General features: G+C 39.9%; 1 protein-coding gene across 1 annotated transcript in view; it reads right to left on the bottom strand.

Annotated features, from left to right (window-relative positions):
* Window positions 1-6,150: 6,150 nt before the first annotated feature.
* The window catches only part of antxr1c (ANTXR cell adhesion molecule 1c), a 51,781-nt gene continuing 34,975 nt past the window's right edge, over window positions 6,151-22,956 (bottom strand). Inside the window, exon 18 of the mRNA XM_061707965.1 lies at window positions 6,151-9,049. Coding sequence (XP_061563949.1) covers window positions 8,786-9,049 — 264 coding nt within the window. The 3' untranslated portion in view covers window positions 6,151-8,785. The remainder of the gene's footprint in view (window positions 9,050-22,956) is intronic.

The following is a 22,956-nucleotide window of genomic DNA, read 5'->3' as shown; positions in this document are numbered from 1 at the left end:
CCAGCCTGGTGTTTGCACTCCGAACCATTACCATGGATACCAAGGGCATCAAAATACGGGCACAATGACAAATACCAACATCTGTGTGTGTGTGTGTGTGTGTGTGTGTGTGTGTGTGTGTGTGTGTGTGTGTGTGTGTGTGTGTGTGTGTGTGTGTGTGTGTGTGTGTGTGGTCAGTGAGGTTCAGTCTGGGCGGTAATGTGAGACCAAGATGAGACACTCAACCATCAGCACATTCCTACAGGCCTCGGTTTCTTCTGCCTAAAGAAAGACAAAGAAAAGCAGGCAAGAAAGAAAGCAAGCGGGAAAGACATAGATGCAAACAGATGTAAACATGCCATCGTTTCTAGATGATACAGTTGTGCCCAAGGTCATTTACAGCAGTCATAATTATGCAACAATAACCCCTCCATCCCTCATCAGAACTGTATATACAGTGGTGAAAAGTATGTTATTATAGATTTTATATAATAATATGTTTCGTAAAGCTTTTACAGAAATGTGTCTTCAACTTTGTCTCCTTCCTGGTTGTTGACTGGAGAAACTAACTTCCCACAAATTCTCTGAATATTTGCAAACCAGAACAGAAAGAGGGAGCTACAACTCAAAAATAATTGTTGTGGTGTGAGACTGCAGGACCAATATGCAGACATTTATGTCCGTGTGCTGCAAGACTTTTGATTCTTACTTCATTTTGGCTGTCAGTTTAACTTTGGGAGGAAAGGGGCGGGGGGTTTATAGAGGTCACAAAGTTTGACGAGTGCATTGTTGTAATCTGTACACAGATTCTCATGTAAAATTTAGGCAAAACCCTTTATAGCCCAGTTTATATTCTGTATGGGTTCATTAATTTAGATTATTGCACCATGCAAACATGTTATGTCCCATGATGACCAGGGGCCTCATTTATAAAAGAGTGCGTAGGATTCATACTAAAAGTGTACGTGCGCTTAAAAGCCGAAAATGGCGTGTGCACAAAAAAATCTGGATTTATAAAACCGTGTGCACGCACATTTGCACGCAATGTTCGCTTTATAAATCACAGTCCATCTGGAAGGTTGCGCACGTGAATTCGCCTCATACCCTGCCCTCTGCACGCCCACTTCATGCCATGTATGGGCAATGCAAACTACTTGATGACTGTATTTGCATGTAAATGAGCCTGCTGAGCATGCGCAGCGGCTTCCTGCAGCCTGTTTCTGCTGTGCATCAGGATGAATGAGACGTGTCGAGCCAGCGTGCCACTATTTTTCATGGAGACTGAGATCGAGATGTTGTGGATGAGGTGGAGGCCAGGAAAACAACATTATTTGGTGGTCACAGTAGTGGCATCACTAACAAAGATAAAGCGAGTGAGTGGCAGCAGGTCGTTGCTGCTGTAAACGCTGTTAGTGCCACGGACAGATCTGTGGCAGAAATAAAAAAGAAGTGGTGTGATTTGAAGGTGGAGGCCAAGAGAAGAGTGGCCCGGTGTCGTACAACAGGTGTCGTGCCAAAAAGTGACCAGAAATCCAGAATCTGATTTCTGGCCGCGGGAGCGCGCACAGCAGCCCGTTGAGCGATAGCGCTAAAACGTCAGATTTTCAGATTATGAAGCTCAAGAATGAGATCAAGTCATATTTAGGTACAAACAACCTTTCATTAATTGTATTTGGCCTTCAATCAATTTTTGGCAGGTAAAAAGACCCATTTTCAGGGGAGAAATCAGATTCTGGCAGGCAATCACTTTTTGGCACGTCACCGGCACGGCGTGTCCTGCACCGCGGCTGCAGCAGCAGCAGCACCAGAGCAATCCAAGCGCATGGCGCAGCTGGAAGTGGCCGCGTCCTGACTGACGCTTTGCTTCAAACACAGAGGGACACGATCAGCGCTATTATATTACAAGTCTGATATGTGATGACATTAAAAGTATGACATGAATCTGGCTTCATTTTACCACCTCACCGTCTGCGTCGCCAGTTCCCTATATCTTCAAAATGTTTGTGCGCTAGGATCAAAGTTTGCATAAAGATACGCACATTTTCCCGTTAGTTTTTTTTTCTTCTAAATCCCAACCTTTGCGTAGAAGGTGGCGTGCACATCTTTCAAGCCCTGTTTTGTGCGCACGCAAGCTTTATAAATGAGGCCACAGGCCGCTAACCTGGGCAGCCATCCTAATTCTTTTTTTCTTTGATACAAAAGGAAAGGCTTTCTGTTGACCAGTTGCTCTAGGTTCCTACCCTGAGCTACGGTCACGAGCTGTGAGTAGTGACTGAAAGAATAAGATTGTGGATGCAAGCTGGCAGAATGAGTTTCTCCGTAGGGTGGCGGGACTCTCCCTTAAAGATAGGGAGAGAAGTTCAGTCAAACAGGAGAGACTCGAGGTAGAGTCAATGCTCCTCCACATCGAGAGGAAAGACAGAAAAGGTGGTTCGGGCCCTGGATGCTTCCTTCGGGAGGTGTTTTGGGTATGTCCAACTGGGAGGAGGTCCCAGGCAAGACCCAGGACATACTGGAGAGATAATACACTCCTTGGCTGCTCTGGAGGAGATGGCTGCAGAGAGGGAGGCCTTGGCCTGTCCGCTGAGACGGCTTCCCCCCGCGACCCAACCTTGGATAAGCAGAAGTTAATGGATGCATGGATGAATGAATACAAAGAATTAATTTGGTTCCTCTAGACTTGTGACTTTGATTTCCAGAAGCCCAATTATAGACTGAGGTTGTGTCACGAAGGACATCCGACTATGTCAAACTACAACTGCAAATTACGAGACCCATAAACCCCACACCATATCAGTTGAGGCCTGGCTTTATGTAAAATCAATTCTGCTTTATTTTTATGGTGCAAAATCACAACAAATATCATCTTAAGGCACTTTAACAGTACAGTCAAACTCATTCCAAATGAGACCAATTAATACAGATTATCAATAATAATAATTATTTCTTTGTTAAGGAAACCAACAGATTGCATCAAAACTTTTCTCCGACACAATCTTAAGCAAGCACCAGGTGATTTTGGAAAGAAAACATCCCCTTGAACATTGAGAAACCTTTGGCGGGTCTATTTTGACCAGTTGGGGGCTGACAACGACCAACATTGGTGATGTTCACCGACAGGGTGCTGATGGAAATGCATTACAATTGGTCAAAGGAGAAGAGGAAGACGTGTCCGTAGGAAGACCTAAGAGGAGATTTATGGATGTAATGAAAGAGTACATGAAGTTATTCACTTTGATGAACCGAATGGAACAATCAAAGGGAAAAGAAGAAGAAGCCTATCAACCATAGACTGTATAATTACCGGATAAATCTTCTGTGACATCAACAGGTTCTCTGAACAGTGCTTTTGAAGCCTTTTTTTCCTCGTACCGCACAGTGCCATGTTGCAAATGAATAGGTCTAGGAAGTCAACTGCAGCACTCTCAACTTATGTCAGTCCGAGTTAGCCATTTTAGCTCGGCTGACTTAGGTTGTGCTAACTGCGATACTAAAAAATATAATTTTACATTCATTGTTATCAAATCTTAACCAGAGCCAGCGCTCAAATGAGGAATAGCAGAGCTCCACCTGGACACATTCTCTGTGAAGTCTTTTTTTTAAAGCCCAGAAGCTACTCCAGCGGCGGGCCCGTGTGAGAAACAGACGCCAGCTGAAATCTGGTTGGTTCCTGAAGTGTTGGCCTTTGCTTTATACAAGAACAACAATCAGATTTTAGGTGGATGTAATGTCATGGCTGAACAGTTAATGGCACCATTTACTGGTATGTCCACTGTCAATAAAGCTTACGGAAGAAAAAGAAAGGTTTGAAAGATTACCACAACAAAAGGAGAATTGGACACTAACCTACATTTGAACATTTAAACACTAATCATTAAATGGAAAACCCAATGAATGTTTTGTGGCATTTCTCATTGAATTGTTGATACCTATGTTGGGTGCCATTAATCTATGAAGGATCATTTTGAACTGGTGTCACTCAAACATTAAATCAGGGCACAGCAGCTAGAGCTAGCTATTTTGTCACATTAGGGAGAATTGAGGGAGAAATAACGGACAATCTTATCTTATCTTATCTTATCTTAACTTATTAACTGACTTGTGTTGCAGCATTAACATTAAAATGTTGCCATCGCGAATAAAGCTAATGCTTATCCAGGTAAAACCTATATTTGATACTAAAGCATGTCACTGGGTATGACATACAACCAACCAGAGAAATGAATCAAATGATGTGACAAAAGAAATAAAAAATGCTGTACAATGGAGTCAAAATGCAAGTGAATGACTGTTTGTTGGTTTGGCAGTAAAAACCTGTTGATACCCTCAGTTTGTGAACTTAGACAGTTCGGTTGTTGTACATTTGACCATTTTTCAGTTCAGTGGAACTTTGAGCTCAAATCACATGAATGTTAAATTAAAGCAAAAGACGGCGGAGTCACTGCAGGGACTGTAAAGGTGATGGGACATAGGGAGAGTCCCAGCTGCTGTTTTTCTGGCTTTTTTCTTTCTTAAGCTCCCTCCCTCATGTCTGCTCATAGGACTGACTGCCTCATTTTCTCCATTCTTTTCTCCATTTTTTTCTGATCCAGCCAACCCCTTTCAACATCCCACATCCTCCTCGGCAGAGGGGAAAAAACGCAGACTCCACAGTAATTATCATGCTGGAGCTGCTCTTTGGGGCTATTCTGGCTGTATCGAATTCATTACCAATCAGAGAAACAGATTTTGAACTCTCCCTGAGATCAGAATGTGTTCTCATGCACACTAACATACTAATGGGACACCCTTATTTGCTTGCTGCAGACTGGCATCCCGGGAACACATCGTGAGACTCACGAGTTCAGGTCTGGAAGTAGATGTAAAAAAAAAATAATCATTGGAAAACATTTTGCTGGTTCTGCCTTCCATAACAGGCGGACTTAACTTGCTGTAGTTTAGATCATGTAGTCCTAAAGCCAAACATAGTGTGCAACAATTTTCCAGTTCAACTATTAATTTTTTCAAGAATTCAATATCCTTATTCACCTTATTCTTGGTAGCGTTGTTGTACAACTGCTAATGTGTGCAACTTCTGGTGTGAGAGCAGAAGTAACAGTGAGCTAGCACTCAGTGGCTAAGCGTTATATTGTTAATTGTTATATAAAAGCAAATCTATATTGTTTAATCTAACGGTATAGCTATGCTATAACATTATAAAATGTCCTTGTAAAGTGTTGGCTCTTGTTACGTTGTTCACTTAAAGGAGCTTGAGGCAGGATTGAGGCAGGATTTATGAAAAAAATCTGTATACGTTTTAAGTTTTCTAGTAATAATGTCAGATGAAGCGTTCCAAACCCAAAAGAATGAGCCCTCTAGTGTATCTCTCCTTTGCCTTGAACAGGCTGTGTGCTGCAAAATGTGCTGCAATTCGGGCCCAAATTTCCCGCACTGCGCTGTGGATGTGACGTCACATGACGCTGCATGCGCATTCTCCCCGTTCTCCCCGTTCTCCCGTGCCGGCTTCGCTGTTGGCTGCAGTACCCCCGATGGCCGTCGTGGTGAAGGGTGGCGCTAGAGAGTCTCATTTCTTAAAAGGAGCCTCATGCTCCTTTAACTTTCTGTAGCAACTGAGTCTATTAAGTTGTTAACTATGCTAATATAAGTTATCTGAGGCAATTTCTTTAGGTCGTAGTCCCAATCCTTAACAGTATAGAGAGGTATGGACTAATTTTCTCATTGAGGTGTAACTGGGGATGCTCCCACACATTTTGTTTGCCAATCAATCCAAACTCTGTTACGAGCCACAGGTAGTAGACGCTGCACAGCTTTGCATATTAAGAGGCGGTTAATATGTATCTTTTTTTGCTTCATTTTCTTGTTGAGATAGCTTAAAAAACAGAGGTATTACTCATTTCCTTGGTCTCTAATCTTCCACAAACGCCTCAGTTTATCTAAGTATATTGATACAAAATATACCATGTAAATGGCCTGTTTTTGGTAATTAGGAGACTCTGGTACAGCATCAGGTTAAAATCAATTACTTAAACTAAACCAGATTTAGTTAGTGCAAAAAGCCTAGTATACACTGTTTAACTAGTTTTAATTGTTTATGCTGCAGGGATGTAACTACTAAATGATAATAACATAGGTATTTACATTGAAGAAAAAAAAAATCACAGATCTCCAGTAGAAGCTTAGGAGTCAACTTTTATTGATATAAAAAAAAAGTAATGTCAGCCAACATTAAAAAAAATCAAATGTCTTTTATATGTGCTTCAGTACTGCTTTGTATACTGTTCATGTAAAAATAACAAAGAAAAACAAAACAAAGCAAACTGAATAACGTAGCATACCTAATATACCAACATTGAAGAAGTTCCCTTCAAACTCTGTTTTAGCATCTACACTGAATGTCTTTTGTATTATACTCTTGATGTCAATTACCATAATGTCAAATTGTACCTCTTGACCGATGGTGCACCATTTAAAACACAATATAACTGTGCTTTTGAGTTGTGAAATCTGAAGACGAGGTGATTTCTTTAAGGGAAACAGTTCAAATATTACAGCAGGTACAGAATGTAAAACCCAAGTTTTTAAAGTTTGCAGGGGTTTTTGTTTTACAATCAAAAACAAATGCTGACTGCATAGTGAGATTACCATAAACACCCCACAAAAATCATTATCAGGAAAGAAAAGGAGTTTTTCTTCGATATTTGGCAACAATGATAAGTTGGATTCAGGCAGTTAGAAGCAAAATGTGGTGTCCGGTTGTTGTCCGGTTTGGTTACGGTGATACATTAAAAATTACAGATAATTTGATGATTTCTATATGTAGCACATTACAGTTTTGGTAACAAAAGTGACTTTTCAGAGGTCGATAGTGAATGTATGATGTTGCACAATGGTACAAGATTGATGTACATTACAAAAAAAACTACAAAAAAAAACATTAACTGGATAAGAAAATTTGAGAAGTCACTGAATATATAAGGAAAACCAGTGATTTCAACCTCTACATTACAAAGTCAAAATGTCATTATGGGATTTAGTGGCTTATGTTTGATCACTTTTAATTAGCCACTGCTAAAAAAAACTTCTGTTTGCTAAGGTGCTAACATATGTAATGTATGATATAAAATGTGGCGGGATCTCTTTATTTTTGAAATGATTGACTGAAATGTAAAATTGGTATGTCTTGCATGACTTTTAAATGGATCTTATTAGCTTCTTCTTAGACACAGAGGCTTGTTGCCTTTTTTTTTAACCCCTCCTAACAAACTAATTTCTTGTTAGCTGTGCCTTCTTATAGGCTAATAGAGGAGCCATATGTAAACGACATACTATGAACCTGAATCTCTTTAGTTCTTAGTAAAATGTTTTGTAGTGTTACTGAGGTGTCAAGAAATGCTGGTATGCCTTTTATATGACTTTTAGTTGGTTAGCTGTTTTGTTTCTAAACAGTGTCCATTTCGGTGGTGGGACACCTTGTCAATATTTAAGTACTCTCCTGCATTTCTGTCAGGGAGTAAAATAAATTAAATGCTCTCTGAACTGCCCTGCAGTTGCGATGTGACCGGTGATGATATAACTGAAGACATAAAATACATAAAATGCTACCAAAGTACAGTATCAAGATCAAGATTGTGTTTAAAAAAAAAAAAAAAAAAGGCATGAGAAGAGACCCGAACCTGATTTCTTGCTTAAGTTTCATATTCCTGATGCTAACAAAAACAAATGAACAAAAATGAAAAAAAGAGAAAAGAATAAAAACAGACAGTAAAAATCCAAGCAGATAAAAACTGATAAAAAAAAACAGCGAATCTAAACAAAAAAAAAGTTTGGCTATCAAAAGAAGAAAAACGTGAAAGGTTAAGTAGAAAAAAACAAAGCCTCAAAAACATCTTCCAACAAAGCACTGAAAAAATGTCGAACATACAACAAAAAAACATACCCTCCATAAAACCTCCATACCCGTCTCTGTCCTCCAAGGTTGTCTCCAATAACTGTGTTTAATGGTTACAATAAAAAAAGGACTAATCTTTCAAAAATGTTACATTTTTTATCTGTTATTGAACACCAAGTGGACATTCTTTGAAATTAATTTCCAAAAACCATCCATTCACCAAAAAGCAGTGGAGACATAAGCCAATCTCTTTTGTTAAACTTTAAACATAATTATCATGTTTTAGCTAATTCTCACTTAAGTTTTTGAAAAACAATGGCCTAACTCAGTAGTTAATAAAGCCAACAGAGAAATTTCATCCTTTGCAGAGTTCTTCTGTGGACTTCCTTTTCCTACATACTTTGCTGTCCAGCAACAATCCCCCCTGATCTGACAAACACCAACACTGAGTGAACATCCCCCCAAAATCACCCCATTTAGTCTGCATGGGACACAGTTTTAATAATCAAACCGCAACTAACTAAAACCAAACATATTTTTCTAGTTCACTGATACCCTGCAGAAAAGTCAACTTTCTTATCTTTACTTTACTCTTATGTTTGGTCATGTACACAATTATAGAAGGCACTGATGTCCAGAAAAAAAAATCATATAAAGGCATGCAAACACTTTCTTCCTCTTATTGATCATGTGGATGACAATACATGTAACCAGAATAATTTTGTGAGGTTCCAAGTTTAGTTCACACTATCCCAAACAAGAAGATGAACGTACGTCTGATCTTTGGCTTATGGCAGGAGCATCTTTGGCAGCGAGGACCATGGCCTTCAAACTGAAAGAACTGGTCAAGAGGGCGATAATATCAATGTGATATCAAAGCGTTTGCTTGGGAGGGTGGGAGGAGTTTGTCTTTGGGATTCAGGGTCTCAGGCTTGGTGGAGGACGAGATGGTGGTGGACAGGGGACCCCCGGGGGCGTGCGGGCTGGTGGTGGTCCCTGGGGCATTTGGACTGTTGGGGGTGATCTAGCAGGAGGGCTTGTGGAAGTTGGAGGTGGGGGGGTGCTGAGAGGGACGGGGCGGTAGTCTGGAGGTGGCGACGAAGGCTTGTGGATCGGGGTGCGTGGTTGCGCTTTGGCTGCCGCTGCCTCATCTTTTACTCTTGTGAAGTTGATGCATCGACCCTAGAAAGAGAGAAACAAACATGATTGTCAGTGTCAAAGACACAGTTGTCTTGAAGTCATGATGGTGAGTTCACATTATATGACTGAGTGGAGACACAGATTTCCCTTTCCTACCTCATGCCGTAACCTTGTACAAGAATTCACTTTAATTTATTAATCTTTGTACATTGCCACATTTGGACATTGCTCTTAATCTCTGCTGCACACTAATTTACTTAAATGTATATGATGTAAATATGTATAGACATTTTTAGATTTTATTTTGAGCTTGTTACTGTCTGCTCCTGGTATGTTATGCTGCTGCTGACCAATCATTTCCCAATCCTGGGATCAATAAAGTACATCTTATCTTATCTTAAGTAAATCCCCCCTTGTGTGGTATAAAAAAAATGGTTTTCTTCTCCATAACACTGCCAATTAACTTGGGGTCTGAAAAACGGGCTTCAAAACCCCCTTTCAGAAACATATAGGTGACCACACAGAGGGTTTACCCACTTCTCTTTATACAGTCTGTGGTTCTAGCTCCTAGAGATCCCTCACTCACCAGCTTCTCTCCTACCTGTCTTCCAGTCAGGTTTTAGACAGCACCACAGCACTGAGACTGCTCTGACCAATGTGTTTAAAGACATATGCTTGAATATAGACGGTGGGAAAGGTCAGTCTTAGTTTTACTGGGTCTCAGCACTGCATTTGATACAGTTGACCACAATAGATAACTCAAATGACTGGAGAACCGGGTCTTTCCGAACTGTACTAAACTGGTTCAAAGCGTACTTAGAGAACAGGAAGTACTTTGTGTTAATAGGTAACTTTACATCTAAGCAGACATGAATCACATGTGGAGTTCCCCAAGGTTCCATCCTAGGACCTCTTCTGTTTAACAACTACATGCTCCCACTGGCACAGATTAGAAAGAACAACAACATAAGTTACCATAGCTACGCAGATGACATGCAGATCAAAATGTCACCAGGAGACCGACGCCCTGTACAGACTCTTAGCAAATGCATTGAGAAGATTAATGAGTAGATATGCCATAACTTTCTCCAGCTAAACAAACACAAAACTGAGGTAATTGTCTTTGGAGCCAAAGAGAAACGATATCAGGTCACCACAGAGCTTCAATCTATACACCTAAAAACTACCAACCGGCCAGAACTTTGTTGGAAATTTGGAAAAACACATCAATGGAATAACAAGGTCAGCCAACTATCACCTTAAGAATATATCAAAAATAAAAGATCTGAAGTCTTAGCAGGACCTGGAAAAACATTTTTACAGGTTTACCTAAAAAGTCAGTTATACAACTGCAGCTCATTCAGAATTATGCTGCTTGAGTCCTCACTAAGACCAAAAAATTGGACCACATCAGTATACCTGTCCGTCAGGTGATAGACTTTAAAGGGGACCTATTATGAAAAACAAATTTTTTCTTGCTTTAACATGTATAAAGTGGTCTCCCCTCAGCCTGCCAACTCAGAGAAGGAGGAAAGCAACCAAATTCTGCAGTGTCTGTACAGCCGCCTGGATTAGCCATCCAGTGATGATGTGTGTGATGTGGCTTCTACGAACCGTTCAGATTCTGCTCCCGTCGTTACGTAACGACGGGAGCGATTTACATTCACTGATGCGTGAAACCACGCCCACAACTAACTCTGGCCGGAACAACAACAACAACAACTCTGCCGGCCGGAGCTTCCGCCATTTTTCCGTAGCGGTGTATCGTGATGGCGTCTGTTCGAGCTAGACGTGCAAATTGCTCTGTTGTTGTTGTTGTTGCGATGCTTTGTGCCCTCCCATGCTATGCGCTTCCGTCAGTCTGCCCCAGGGCAGCTGTGGCTACAAACGTAGTTTACCATCACCAGTGAGGATGTGTATGAATAAATAATGATCTCTGTAAAGCGCTCTGGGTGCCTTGAAGGGCGCTATATAAATCCAAGTTGTTATGCGTCATAATCAGCCCAGTGCCTCATCATCATAGCCTCCCCGCCCACTCAGAATCCCACATAGATAATGCGGTTAGAGAATGGGATGCTAAAGACATGGTTTAGATGCTGAATTTCTAATTTATTTAGCAAAAAAAAATCAAAAGCTTGTTTTTAAGACATTCAAGGCCTGTTTAAAATAGGTATTAGATGCCATAATAGGTCCCCTTTAAATTTCTAATGCTGCTCTATTAAGCTCTGAATGGTCTAGGACTAAAATACATCAGTGCCCTCCTGACCCAGTATGAACTTTCCAGACCCCCAGGTCATCAAGATCCAGTTTTTTATCAGTTCCTAGAGTCAGAACGAGATATTGAGAAGCTGCGTTCAGCTTCTATGTTTCACGTGTCTGGAACAAACTCCCAGAAAGTCCCAGATCAGCTGAAACACTCAATTTATTTAAATCTAGGTTGAAGACACACCTGTTCTCAGCTGCCTTTGTAAAGTTCCAAATCTGCCCTGATACTTTTAAGCTTGAGTTACAAATGTTTTCTACAGCCAAGAAAATCACTGGATCTGTTTAGTCTTGGCACCAAGTGTAAGGTCTTTTATTTTGCCCCCTGTCTGTCCCTAATATGAAGACCTAATTATTTAAAAAAATCAGACATCTAGGCCAATATGAGACATGCAAACAAAGGTGACTAATCTTGTGTACATCTGAGAAAAGAAGTCAGTTGATCTCAGGTCATGGTACAGTCACTGCTTTTTGTGTGTTCGCACAGCCAGCTGGTGTACCGGATTACATGTAAATCCTCACTTTAATGCCCCCATTCCAAATGATCCCAGCTAGGGAAATGTTCTGTACCAAGATCAGCGACTTGCTTAACAACATTACCATTACTCGTGAAAAAGATGGAGAAACATAATTGGGGTTAAAGGCCAGCGCTGTTGTGTGAATGCAGTTGAGGTTCAACATTTTGGCAATGGAATAAACTGTAAACCAAATGAATGTATTCACTTTCGAGCATTTCAAATCAACTAAAAGCTTGAGCAGGTTCACTGAGGTTGATGATGTATAGAAACTCAGCCAGCTCTGTAGCTGCATGTGGTTGGTAGCCAACATGGAGAGAAGTAATGCTAATCTGCTAATAAGCAGTGTGGGTGATTTGAGCCACAGAGCCATGGTTTTACAAAGTGGAAAATTGAAAACCGGGGTTTTAAGTCACTTATAAAGCTGTGTGGAATGACGACATCTGAGAAGATATTGTTTTGGGATCAATATTGTTCATATATTCCAGGGTTCAAGCAGATAAAGCCCTATAAGTACACTTATTAGTGGGGCAAACAACTAAACTTGTGCCTTCTTCTCATGGAGAGCCTCTCTTTTCTTTTCATATTTAGCGGAGATCCCTTTCTAACACTAATACATCAGATGAGAAGAATGTAAGACTGAAGGAGGAGCAGTAAGTTAAATATCTAAAAATGACCAGAAGCAGACTGAATTTCCTTCTGTAGCACACAGATGGTTAGATGTTGGAAGGAATTGGGAAGAGAAACAAAAAAACTGTGAAAAGAATCCATGAGGTTTCTGAATCACAAAATAGTTTATCTTAAATTATTTGACCTGTTTTTGTGCCTCATGGAAACATTTGTTGTGAAATGCATGTAGATTTTCTCCGGACTAGTGCTGCGCCGAGGCTCCATCCCAGACAGGTTTTATTGAGAAACAAATAATCTGTTTTGTACTGAGCTGATGGAGTTTACAGCTGAATTATGCAACTAGTTGAAACCAATAAAACTCTCATTTAGTCCCTCAGACCAGCTTCTCATTCGTATTATGCATTAAAGGCTTTGCCAGGAAACTAACATTTTTGAGGACATTTTGTGGACAAATTCAAATTTTATGATTTCAAAGAATTATAACGCATTATATAATATTAAAAAAAGAAAATGTGACCTAGAAGATGTTACTTTTGTGCCCTGCTTAGTTGCAGATCGTAGTTTTTCAAATGCTAGAGCAACATATATAATCTTTGGTTCATAGGTATTATTTTGTTCACTGCATTGTGGGCCTCTTAACATTTTCCTGCAGTAAAAATAAGAAGCCACACTGGCTTGTTCGTTCTCATTGACTTCCTCCACTGCCTGCAATCTTACCAAAGTCATAAAATTGTCTAGGTCTGGGCAAAATGTTTGTCTGGGTGCGTAACACTCAGTTGGTCAGTTAGTGGAGACAGGCCTGGCAGTTGCCTGCCATAGGTATTACCTCATGTCCTATAGCTAAGTGTCTCTCTGGGGATGCTCGTGTTTATGTGAATGAGAGGGGAACTGAGGCACCAGCTCTGCTGCAGGCTACACTCTGACATCAGTGTCACGGATGTGGTTTGGTGACACACAGTGTCATAGAGGCTAACGTCTTTGTCAAATGCAGACACTGTGATCCTTAACTCTTCTGCAGTATATCGAACTAGTATGCTGCAAATATAGAGCGACTCATATAACTGAGAACTCGCTTGTCAGCATGAATCTACTTTAAGATCCCTCATCCTGACCCAGCTTAGCACAAAAAAGAAAAAAAAAAAAGGGAAAAGGCTACTTTTCCTTCCACCAATCCAACCATCTACCCATCCATTTCCTGGTTCTGGTTGCAGGGCAGCAGCTAAAGCAAAGACAGCCAGACCTCCCTCTCCCCAGCTACCACCTGCAGGAATATCAAGGCCTTCCCAAGGCAGCCAAGAAATGTAATCTCTTCCAAATGCTGGAGCCCCTTAGCCTATCTCTAAGGGGTGATCCATATCCCCTTTGGAGGAAACTAATTTCATCTCCTTGTCTCAAGAGCCCTCATTCTTTTGGTGACTAACTACAGTTCATGACCGCAGATGACAGTAGGAAAATAAATCAGCCGGTAAATAGAAACCATTTCCTTTCGGCTCAACTCTCTTCACCACAACAGACTGGTCCACATTACTGCAGAGACGCTGCACCAATCCACCTGTTGACCTGCTGCTCCATTTTTCCCTCACCTTTAAATGAGACCCTGAGACCCTACGTAAAATCCTCCACTTGAGGAAACAAGTCATACCAAAGCCGGAGAGGGCATTCCACCCTTTTCCAGCTGAGAACTCAATGGAGCCAACATGACCTCCATCATCTGCAGAAAGCAGAGGTGAAACCCTCCGGCTACCTAACCCAACCCCTTCTACACCTAAAAATACTGTCCATAAAAGTTATGAACAGAGTCGTGACAAAACGCAGCCATGACAGAGTCCAAATCCCACTCACTCACTACTGGCAATGCAGAACGAACTCTACTTACAAAAGTAAGTACCAAAGCAAAAAAAACAAAACAAAAAAATTTGCTGTATGGAACCTTAAAGGAGCTGTATGTAAGAGCAATAATAAAACTAATCATAAAATGACCCCGATATGTCAACAGACATTTAAAAATCATGTTCATTTCAAATACTTATGTCACTGACAACAGCACTCAAGCCAGGATATTCCAGTTTAAAAAGAGGAGTTGCAGCCCTCAACTGATGTTTATGTTGTCATTTTTTGTTTTGGCCTGAAGCTCCACCCTCCACCTATCTCCCAATCACCAAGTCAGTATTGTTTCTGAAGCTCCACCCTCCACCATCTCCCAATCACCAAGTCAGTATTGTTTCTGAAGCTCCACCCTCCACCTATCTCCCAATCACCAAGTCAGTATTGTTTCGGCATCCGGGTTGCCAGCTCGGCTCTAATTATCGCAGCCATGGCAGCCTACGTTCCTGCTGCATTCTGCAGCCTACCTGGCAACCTCTGGTCGGGGGGAGGAGGGGGAGGGTACACGCCGCTCAACAATATTTTGAAAGTGACTGCAGTACCAGTTTTGGCCATTTCTTACAGATGGCTCCTTTAAATTTTATTTTCCTTAAAAAAAGAAAAAATGAATGAATAATGAATGTGTTTACACAGGACTTGATTATTTAATGTATTATTCATTTTTGTTCTAGTATTGATAGACGTATGTTAAATAATTTTGAATGATGTAATCTATTGACCATATGAGGGAGGGAAGGGGAGAGGGTGTGCTGTTGTTTTTTATTTTTATTTACTTTTTATTTTTATTATTATTATTATTATTATTATTATTATTATTATTATTATTATAATTATTATTATTATTATTTATTTATTTTGGTTTATTCTGGTTTAATTAATGTTATGAAAAGTAAAAAAAAGGGGGGAAAATATTGATAATTATATTATATATATATATATATATATATATATATATATATATATATATATATATATATATATATATATATATATATATATAATTTCTTTTTTTTAATGCCCTCAATAACATCTATACAAAAAAATGTCATGGTTCTTCATTCCGTCGTGGTTTTTGTTTTTAGGTTCATGTTTTATTTTGAAAACCCATGACCTTGTATTTAAGTTTTGTCTTGACTTCCCCTTCTGCCCTGATTGCTTGCACCTGTGTCTCATCAAGTCCTCTGTGTACGTCTTGTCTTGTCTTTCAGCTGCTCACTGCTGATTCATACTGTTCTTATCTTGGTGTGTCTCATCATGTTTAGTTCTGATTTATCAAGTTTGGGGTTTTAGTTTTGTTTTGTATCCTGTTCAGCTGTGCTTTTGTTGGATTAAACCACATTTGTCTTGGAACTCCAGCTGCATCTGGGTCCTACACGCCCAGCTCACACAAATCACTTCAGTTAAAAAAGTCATGTCAGATTTTACTGGTGTTGAATTAAAACGTTTGTTTGAAATCACAAGATCCTCAATTCCATCTATCTGTCACTCAGTGTCTTGTGGTTGAATTGCTTAAAACAATCACTCAAAAAATGTATTGTCTCTCGTGCCAAACAAACAAACAAACAAACTTACAAACAAAGCAAAAGCCCTCAGCTGAAATCTATAATTGCACATATGGAAGTGTTTCTCAAGTGAGACGTTCAGTTGTTGCATTAGCAGTCAGAAAAACTTAAACTCCATCAACAATCCTGGCTAAATGTATTTCTGTCCTCGTTATCTTGGAATTTATGGAGGATTTTTTGTGCCAAAATTAAATAAATAAATACATCATTAATTAATTAAAATGGGAATGAAATATATCATTAATTAATTAAATGTGTCATTAATTAATTAAAATTAGAAATAAATATGTCATTAATTAATCAAAATACAATTCATTTTAAGTAAAAATATATATTTATTATTTCAGCATTTAATTAATTAATGACACATTGTGACACATTATCATAGGAATTTGGATCAACTGCAATACAATGCCTCACCCCATTTTCCACTCTTTTCTCTTTAAAGGGGACCTATTATGGCATCTAATACCTATTTTAAACAGGCCTTGAATGTCTTAAAAACAAGCTTTAGATTTTTTTTTGCTAATTAAATTAGAAATTTAGCCTCTGAGCCATGTCTGCAGCTTCCCTTTCTCTAACCTCATTATCTATGCAGGATTCTGAGTGGGCGGGGCTATGATAATGAGGCTCTGTGCTGATTGGCTGCCTGAATGACGCGATACACCGCTACGAATAAATGGCGGAAGCTCCGGCCGGCAGAGTTAGTTGTGGGCGTGGTTTCACGCATCGGAGGCCAACCTTTGTGACTCGCATTTTGGTTACGTAACGAAAGGGAGCAGAATCTGAACGGCTCGTAGAAGCCACATCAGACTGGACGGCTCATCCGGGCGGCTGTACAGACACTGCACAATTTGGTTGCTTTCCTCCTTCTCTGAGTTGGCAGGCTGAGGGGAGACCACTTTATACATGTTAAAGCAAGAAAAAACGTGTTTTTCATAATAGGTCCCCTTTAAAATAAAACATTACACTGCCTGGAAGTGAGACGGCCCGCTGGCCCGTAAGACTCTGCTGTCTTCCTACAAACCGCAAATGACTTGAAGACGTCATTTAAGTGGAGAGAGGGCCGGGATGTCAGGAAAAGAGTATTTGCGCTGTGTAGCACTCAAGCAAGCGGCAATACTGTAAACTCCAAATTCTGTCTATGGTCCTCAAGTATCAATAACACCCTCTTAAATGTGTCATTTCTGTTACAAAACGTCATTGGTAATTTTCTGGCAATATTGCGAAAAGAAGAGGGGAGGTGTTGAAACTCCATCTAGAAAGATACCAGATGGAGAAACGGCACGTCACTAATGATGTAAACTGAAAACCCCATGAGGAGTAGTGGAGCTGGAAGTTACCAAAAACATATTAATTAAATAAAATGAAAATCTCCCTGAGGTATTTATGAGATCCCAGGAGAGCTTTGCAGCAACCTTCCTCACACATTCAGCCCCAACTGGTATTTTGTATTTTTTTGTGAGAGGCTCTGGGCATTAAAACGGAACCATATGGTTCATCTGTAAAGACGTGAGGGGAGGAAAACGCCCCCGCTGAGCTGCGAGGATGTGAACTGTGGTTCTGGTTTATATTTGATTCATGCTGTCTAATGTGAAGCAGGTGTGAGAGCAGGACCTTGCAGAGGGATGGATGGAGTGCTGGAACAAACACCCATGTCCATTTTAATTTACTCGATGGGGCATGGCCTGCCCCAAAGTCTTTATTAAGTAAATTTATTATAAAATAAACTACATCTAAACCGACACGACTGTCAGAGGCTTTATTAAGAGTTGGAGTAGAAAGTGAAGCATGGTCACACTGCAAAAACAGCCCCTCTAGATATAAGTCTATTATTTCATATTTAGACAAAATAGTGCTATTTTAAAATATATTTGCCAAGAAAAATGGTCTTAACTAGAATTCTTAAAACTAGCAATATAGTACAAAATAATTCTTTACATTTTCTCCAAAGGTTTGTTTTTTACTTTCTTAGACATGAGTCTTTGGTGTGCAGAAGAAAAGATAAAGACACAACAATGATAGAGCGACACTGAGCCACAGCCAGCTGTTCTTGTGCAGGGAACAACAAGCAAGGAACAGAAGCTGAAGTAAAAGCCTAAGGCACAAACAAAAAAAAGAAACATAAAATAGATAAAGAACAGAGCTCAGCTGGGGAACTGAAACATGTTTAAAGCAGCAAAAAGGACTGTTTTTATGTCAAAATATCAGCTTCATTTGGGTGGTATTTGTTTATCTCACATGTGCTGTCCCTATGATCTGCAAAAAGTTACTCATTTAATGTGACAACTGCATCACAGGACTACTTCACACACAAAGAAGACAGGATGTATGAGTCTGGGACTGATCAAGCGACCAAACGTCAGTAAATCTGACAGTATTGTAAAAGCGATGAGGTCTAGGCGCCTATAGGGGGACCCGCTAAGCTAAAAACTGCAAAAGTTCTTTGTACCGAAAGAAAAAAGATCCTGGGTGGTAGCATCTGAAATGGATAAAAAGGACAAGAGTATAAAATGTTGTGCTGTTTGGAGGCCATTACTCTATCTGGCTTGAAAATGCTTATTGTTTAAGTGTGCTGACATAATGTTGGATAAAACCAAATGTTGTATTAGTCCAGCTGAAATTGTAGTTATCTTTTTTTTCCCCTTGTCTGCATATATATTAATGGTTAATTCCAAGTTTGGTAAAATCTAAAGCATATATATGCACTTTAATCTTCAAATAAAGGTTGTTTTTTGGTGTGTGTGTGTGTGTGTTTCCTTCATCAGCCTTCTTGGCAAACTACTATATTTTATTGTTTTTCCCTCAAGTAACGGGGGGAGTGAAAAAGGAATTGGAAAAAAAAAGTCTGCCAGAGATGACTAAGATTGAAATCATAGTTATGAAATTCTTGTAAACATCTTAGTCTGTTTGATGTTGTATACAGCAAATATCTCATAGTTGGACTAAGATTAACGTTGAGCTAATCCCTGCATGTAAACGCTCAACTGGACGGAAACTGGATTCCCCAGTTTCCTCCCTGACCTGTAAGTACTGGAAAAATCTGATCCAGAGAAGGAAAAACAAAAGCATACAGAACGTATGAAGCTATGATGTTCTTTTCACCAGTTGTCATTGTCAATTAAGCCAAATTTAAGGTTTATTGTGTGTGTGTGTGGTGTAATTGGTCATCTGGAGAGTCCAATGCTAAAAAGTGTTGGAGTCTGACATACTTTGGTTGGTATATCGATTCCCAGTGTATTCATGTATAATGGGACGAAGAAAGGAGTTCAGTGAAACAGTTAAGCTCTATCCACTGGTCAACGAAAACATATCGAGTGTGATCACATCAAGCCAAAATTGCGTGAACATCTTCCAAGTTGGAGGAGCATTTCGGAAACTGGTTTCGGAAAAGGTTTCTTCCAGTTGTTATGCAGTTCCTTCAGCCCAAAACACTCCACGAGCCCCCAGACTGCTGCGAGTGACTCAATAATCCATCTCAAGATCCCCAAAGTTCCTTTTGTGTTTGGAGATCACATGTCCAGTTTTCCAGGTGACTGCAGTAGCGCCTAATGCCCTCTTGCAGAAAGATATGGATTCTGCACACCGTATAAGGTTGAGTATGGTGTAGGGATGGGCGGTATGGACTAAAAAATGTATCACGATAATTTCTGGCATTTATCCCGATAACGATAAAAATGACGATAAAAAATACCAATTCAACTCCACCTTTTTAACTATAAATCTATCACCACATTCAGTCTTTGGAGCCCCCAAAACACTGCTCACTAAATACTACTAAACTACACCAACGTATCAACGGGAATTTATCCTTCTTTCTTTCTTTCTTTCTTTCTTTCTTTCTTTCTTTCTTTCTTTCTTTCTTTCTTTCTTTCTTTCTTTCTTTCTTTCTTTCTTTCCTTCCTCCTTTCCTCCTGCTCTTTCCTTCCTTCTTCCCTTCCTCTTTTCTCCCTTCCTTCCTCCTTTCCTTGTTTTCTCCCTTCCTTCTCCCCTTTCCTTCCTTCCTTCCTTCCTTCCTTCCTTCCTTCCTTCCTTTCTTTCTTTCTTTCTTTCTTTCTTTCTTTCTTTCTTTCTTTCTTTCTTTCTTTCTTTCTTTCTTTCTTTCTTTCTTTCTTTCTTTCTTTCTTTCTGGCTCATTTCTCTTTCTTTCTTTCTTTCTTTCTGGCTCATTTCTCTTTCTTTCTTTCTTTCTTTCTTTCTTTCTTTCTGGCTCATTTCTCTTTCTTTCTTTCTTTCTTTCTTTCTTTCTTTCTTTCTTTCTTTCTTTCTTTCTTTCTTTCTTTCTTTCTTTCTTTCTTTCATTCTGGCTCATTTCTTCCTTCCTTCCGTCATCAATGGGAATTTATCATTTTTACAGCGAGATGAAAAATTCTTACCGTGGAGAATTTTTTTGACGGTATATCGTGAACGGTAAAATATCACCCATTCCTAGTATGGTGTTTGGAGAATAGATGTATAAAATGGTGGGCCTTGATTCCTCACCGAGGCCCCTGGAAGAGCGAGGAGGACGTATATGATGGTGGAACACAAGCAAGCTCACTTAATGCTGACCAGTCTTTCCAAACCGTGCAAGAGTGCTACATCACTGAAGTATTTAATTCTCCCCTTGAGCTTAAAAGTGGGGATAATTCCACATGGGAAATCTTAAATGCCTCCCAGTGTATGAAGGTGCCAGAAAACTGACAAACGGGAAGAATTTCAAGAGAGGGACTCCGAGCCGTAAACACGCTCTGCCAATTCTATAACTTTGAAGAGGAAGACAAATTGCAGACAGAAACTCAGGTCTTTCAAAGCGCAGAGTCATGTGCTCCACCAGTCACTGTAACAGCTGTTCTTGTAGTGGCTAAGCAAAACAATGTGTCTGGGTTTTTTTTTCAAGCGACTGAGCTGCATCATGTTCCACGTATACGGCCAACTTCCGCTGTCCTATGGAACACTTGTCCCTAAAGCCTAAATATAGTGTAAATCAAACTTTGTAGCCTTTTTATAAAGAGTAAGAGTTGTCAAACCTACTTTTATTGGTGCCCACAGAACAAAGGGAAACACAGCCCTCCCCCATCTCCCATTTTCAATGACCAGATGCAATACCAGAATATGATGCAGTTTTTACGCTGAAGAGTCCATGTCATCTGTTTGATCATAGGTTTCTCTTATTCAGTCATTTATAACCTAAATTATATTGGTGCATTAAAGCAAGAGGCCCTTTCTTAACTTTAGTCCCTCTAAACGTGTCTGAGCTTCCCTGTGTGAGAGAGAGATTGGTCCAGCAGCAGGGACTGGGGTAAGTGAGATGTTATCGAGCTCAATAATGCCACAACCAAATGAAGCGGAATGATAATGGAGGTAGAGAGGGAACAATGCGTAACTAGTACAAATTACGGAAGCACTTTTAGTGCTGTGGGCAGCACACGGGAGCTTTAAAACTGTGGCATTTTCCAACATAATGTTGTATTTCACCCTAAACTGGATGTCTAACTGTTTAGGAATTCTACCATTAAATCACAAATGTTGACATTTACCCAAAAAATAAGTTTGCTAAGCCCCTACAAGAACGGGGATACTTTAGACGGCTGATCATGGAGTAAAAGTTTGAAGGTGATCTTTAAATTTTTGTATTTTTAGACTTTCTACAAACAGAAGCATAATAAACTGGTGTTTATTGCATGTTTATATTCTCTAAAGTTGGTAACAAGATAACTTTATTCACTGCTGTGCAATAAACTGGTGTTAAACTAAACCAGTTCAGGATTGTGTGTGCATGAATCACCCAAAGCTGTAAACTGTGAGGTTCAGCTTGGTGTTGATCCCAGCCACCAACCCAAGTCCCTCAAATCCTGGTGTTTTTAGCCTTTTTGGCCACGTTTTTGTTTGGTAGGAGGACCATACCAGACTTTGCCACGTCTTTTTGAGGGTCTCGGTCTGACTGCTTTGGTCCTCACCTGAGTGCAATTAATGAACTGCAACAAGCGGGAAAATGACTTGGGTTTTAAGTGGATTAAAGGGGACCTATTATGAAAAACCCGTTTTTTCTTGCTTTAACATATATAAAGAGGTCTCCCCTCACCCTGCCAACTCAGAGAAGGAGGAAAGCAACCAAATGCTGCAGTGTCTGTACAGCCGCCCGGATGAGACATCCAGTGTGATGTGACTTTTACGAGCCGTTCAGATTCTGCTCCTGTCCTTACGTAACGACGGGAGCGATTTCCATAGGTCGGCCTCCGCTGCGTGAAACCACGCCAGCCATAGCGTCCGCCATTTTTCCGAAGCGGTGTATCGTGTGACTGTTTCAACAACGAGGGACGGTAAAAATCAGGTTTTGCATCGAAACTTACCCTCATAAAAGGATCAGTACCAACAGTACGGACCCGGCAACTGCACACGAGTCAGCGGTAAGCGATGTAAATTTTTTATGTTATTTATATTTGTCTACGGGTAACACCGGAGCTCCGATGAGTGGCTCCGGTGTTACCTAACGGAGCCACTCACTCGTTAGGTAACACCGGAACTCTATAAGTAATACACAGGGGTGGAAAGTAACAAATTACATTTACTCACGTTACTGTAATTGAGTACTTTTTAGGAGTAATTTGTAATTTTCTAAGTAGTTTTTGAAATATGTAATTTTTACTTTTACTCGAGTACATTTTGACCCAAGTATTTTACTTTGCTACATTTGAACCCCCTCACGTTACTGAGTACAAAATGGTGAAAAAATTAAATGCGGGCAGAAACCAGCCACAAAAACAACAAAAACCCTTGGCCAAACTTGGAAGACTTATTCGCGTTCAAACGCACAAAAGGCAACAACATTATAATGCAGTGTAAAATGTGCCTGCCCGGCAGAGCGGAGCTTTCAGCCTTCAAGACATCAACATCTAAAAAAATGTACTCGAACAAGTGTGGATGTGTACTTTAATATGCCTCGAAGTTGATTAATTTGATTCGTGACTCATCCTTTTTTTTGCATTAAATAACTGAAAGTAACTTTTACTCAAATTACATTTTAAATGAAGTACTTTTTTACTTTTACTCGAGTAAATTTTTAGATGAGTACTTTTACTTTTACTTTGAGTAGGATTTAAGCAAAGTAAAGATA

This window comes from Cololabis saira, chromosome 19, assembly GCF_033807715.1.
Source record: "Cololabis saira isolate AMF1-May2022 chromosome 19, fColSai1.1, whole genome shotgun sequence".
Lineage (NCBI taxonomy): Eukaryota > Metazoa > Chordata > Actinopteri > Beloniformes > Belonidae > Cololabis > Cololabis saira.
Note: the sequence above shows the minus strand (reverse complement) of the source record. Positions and strands in the feature narration are given on the sequence as shown.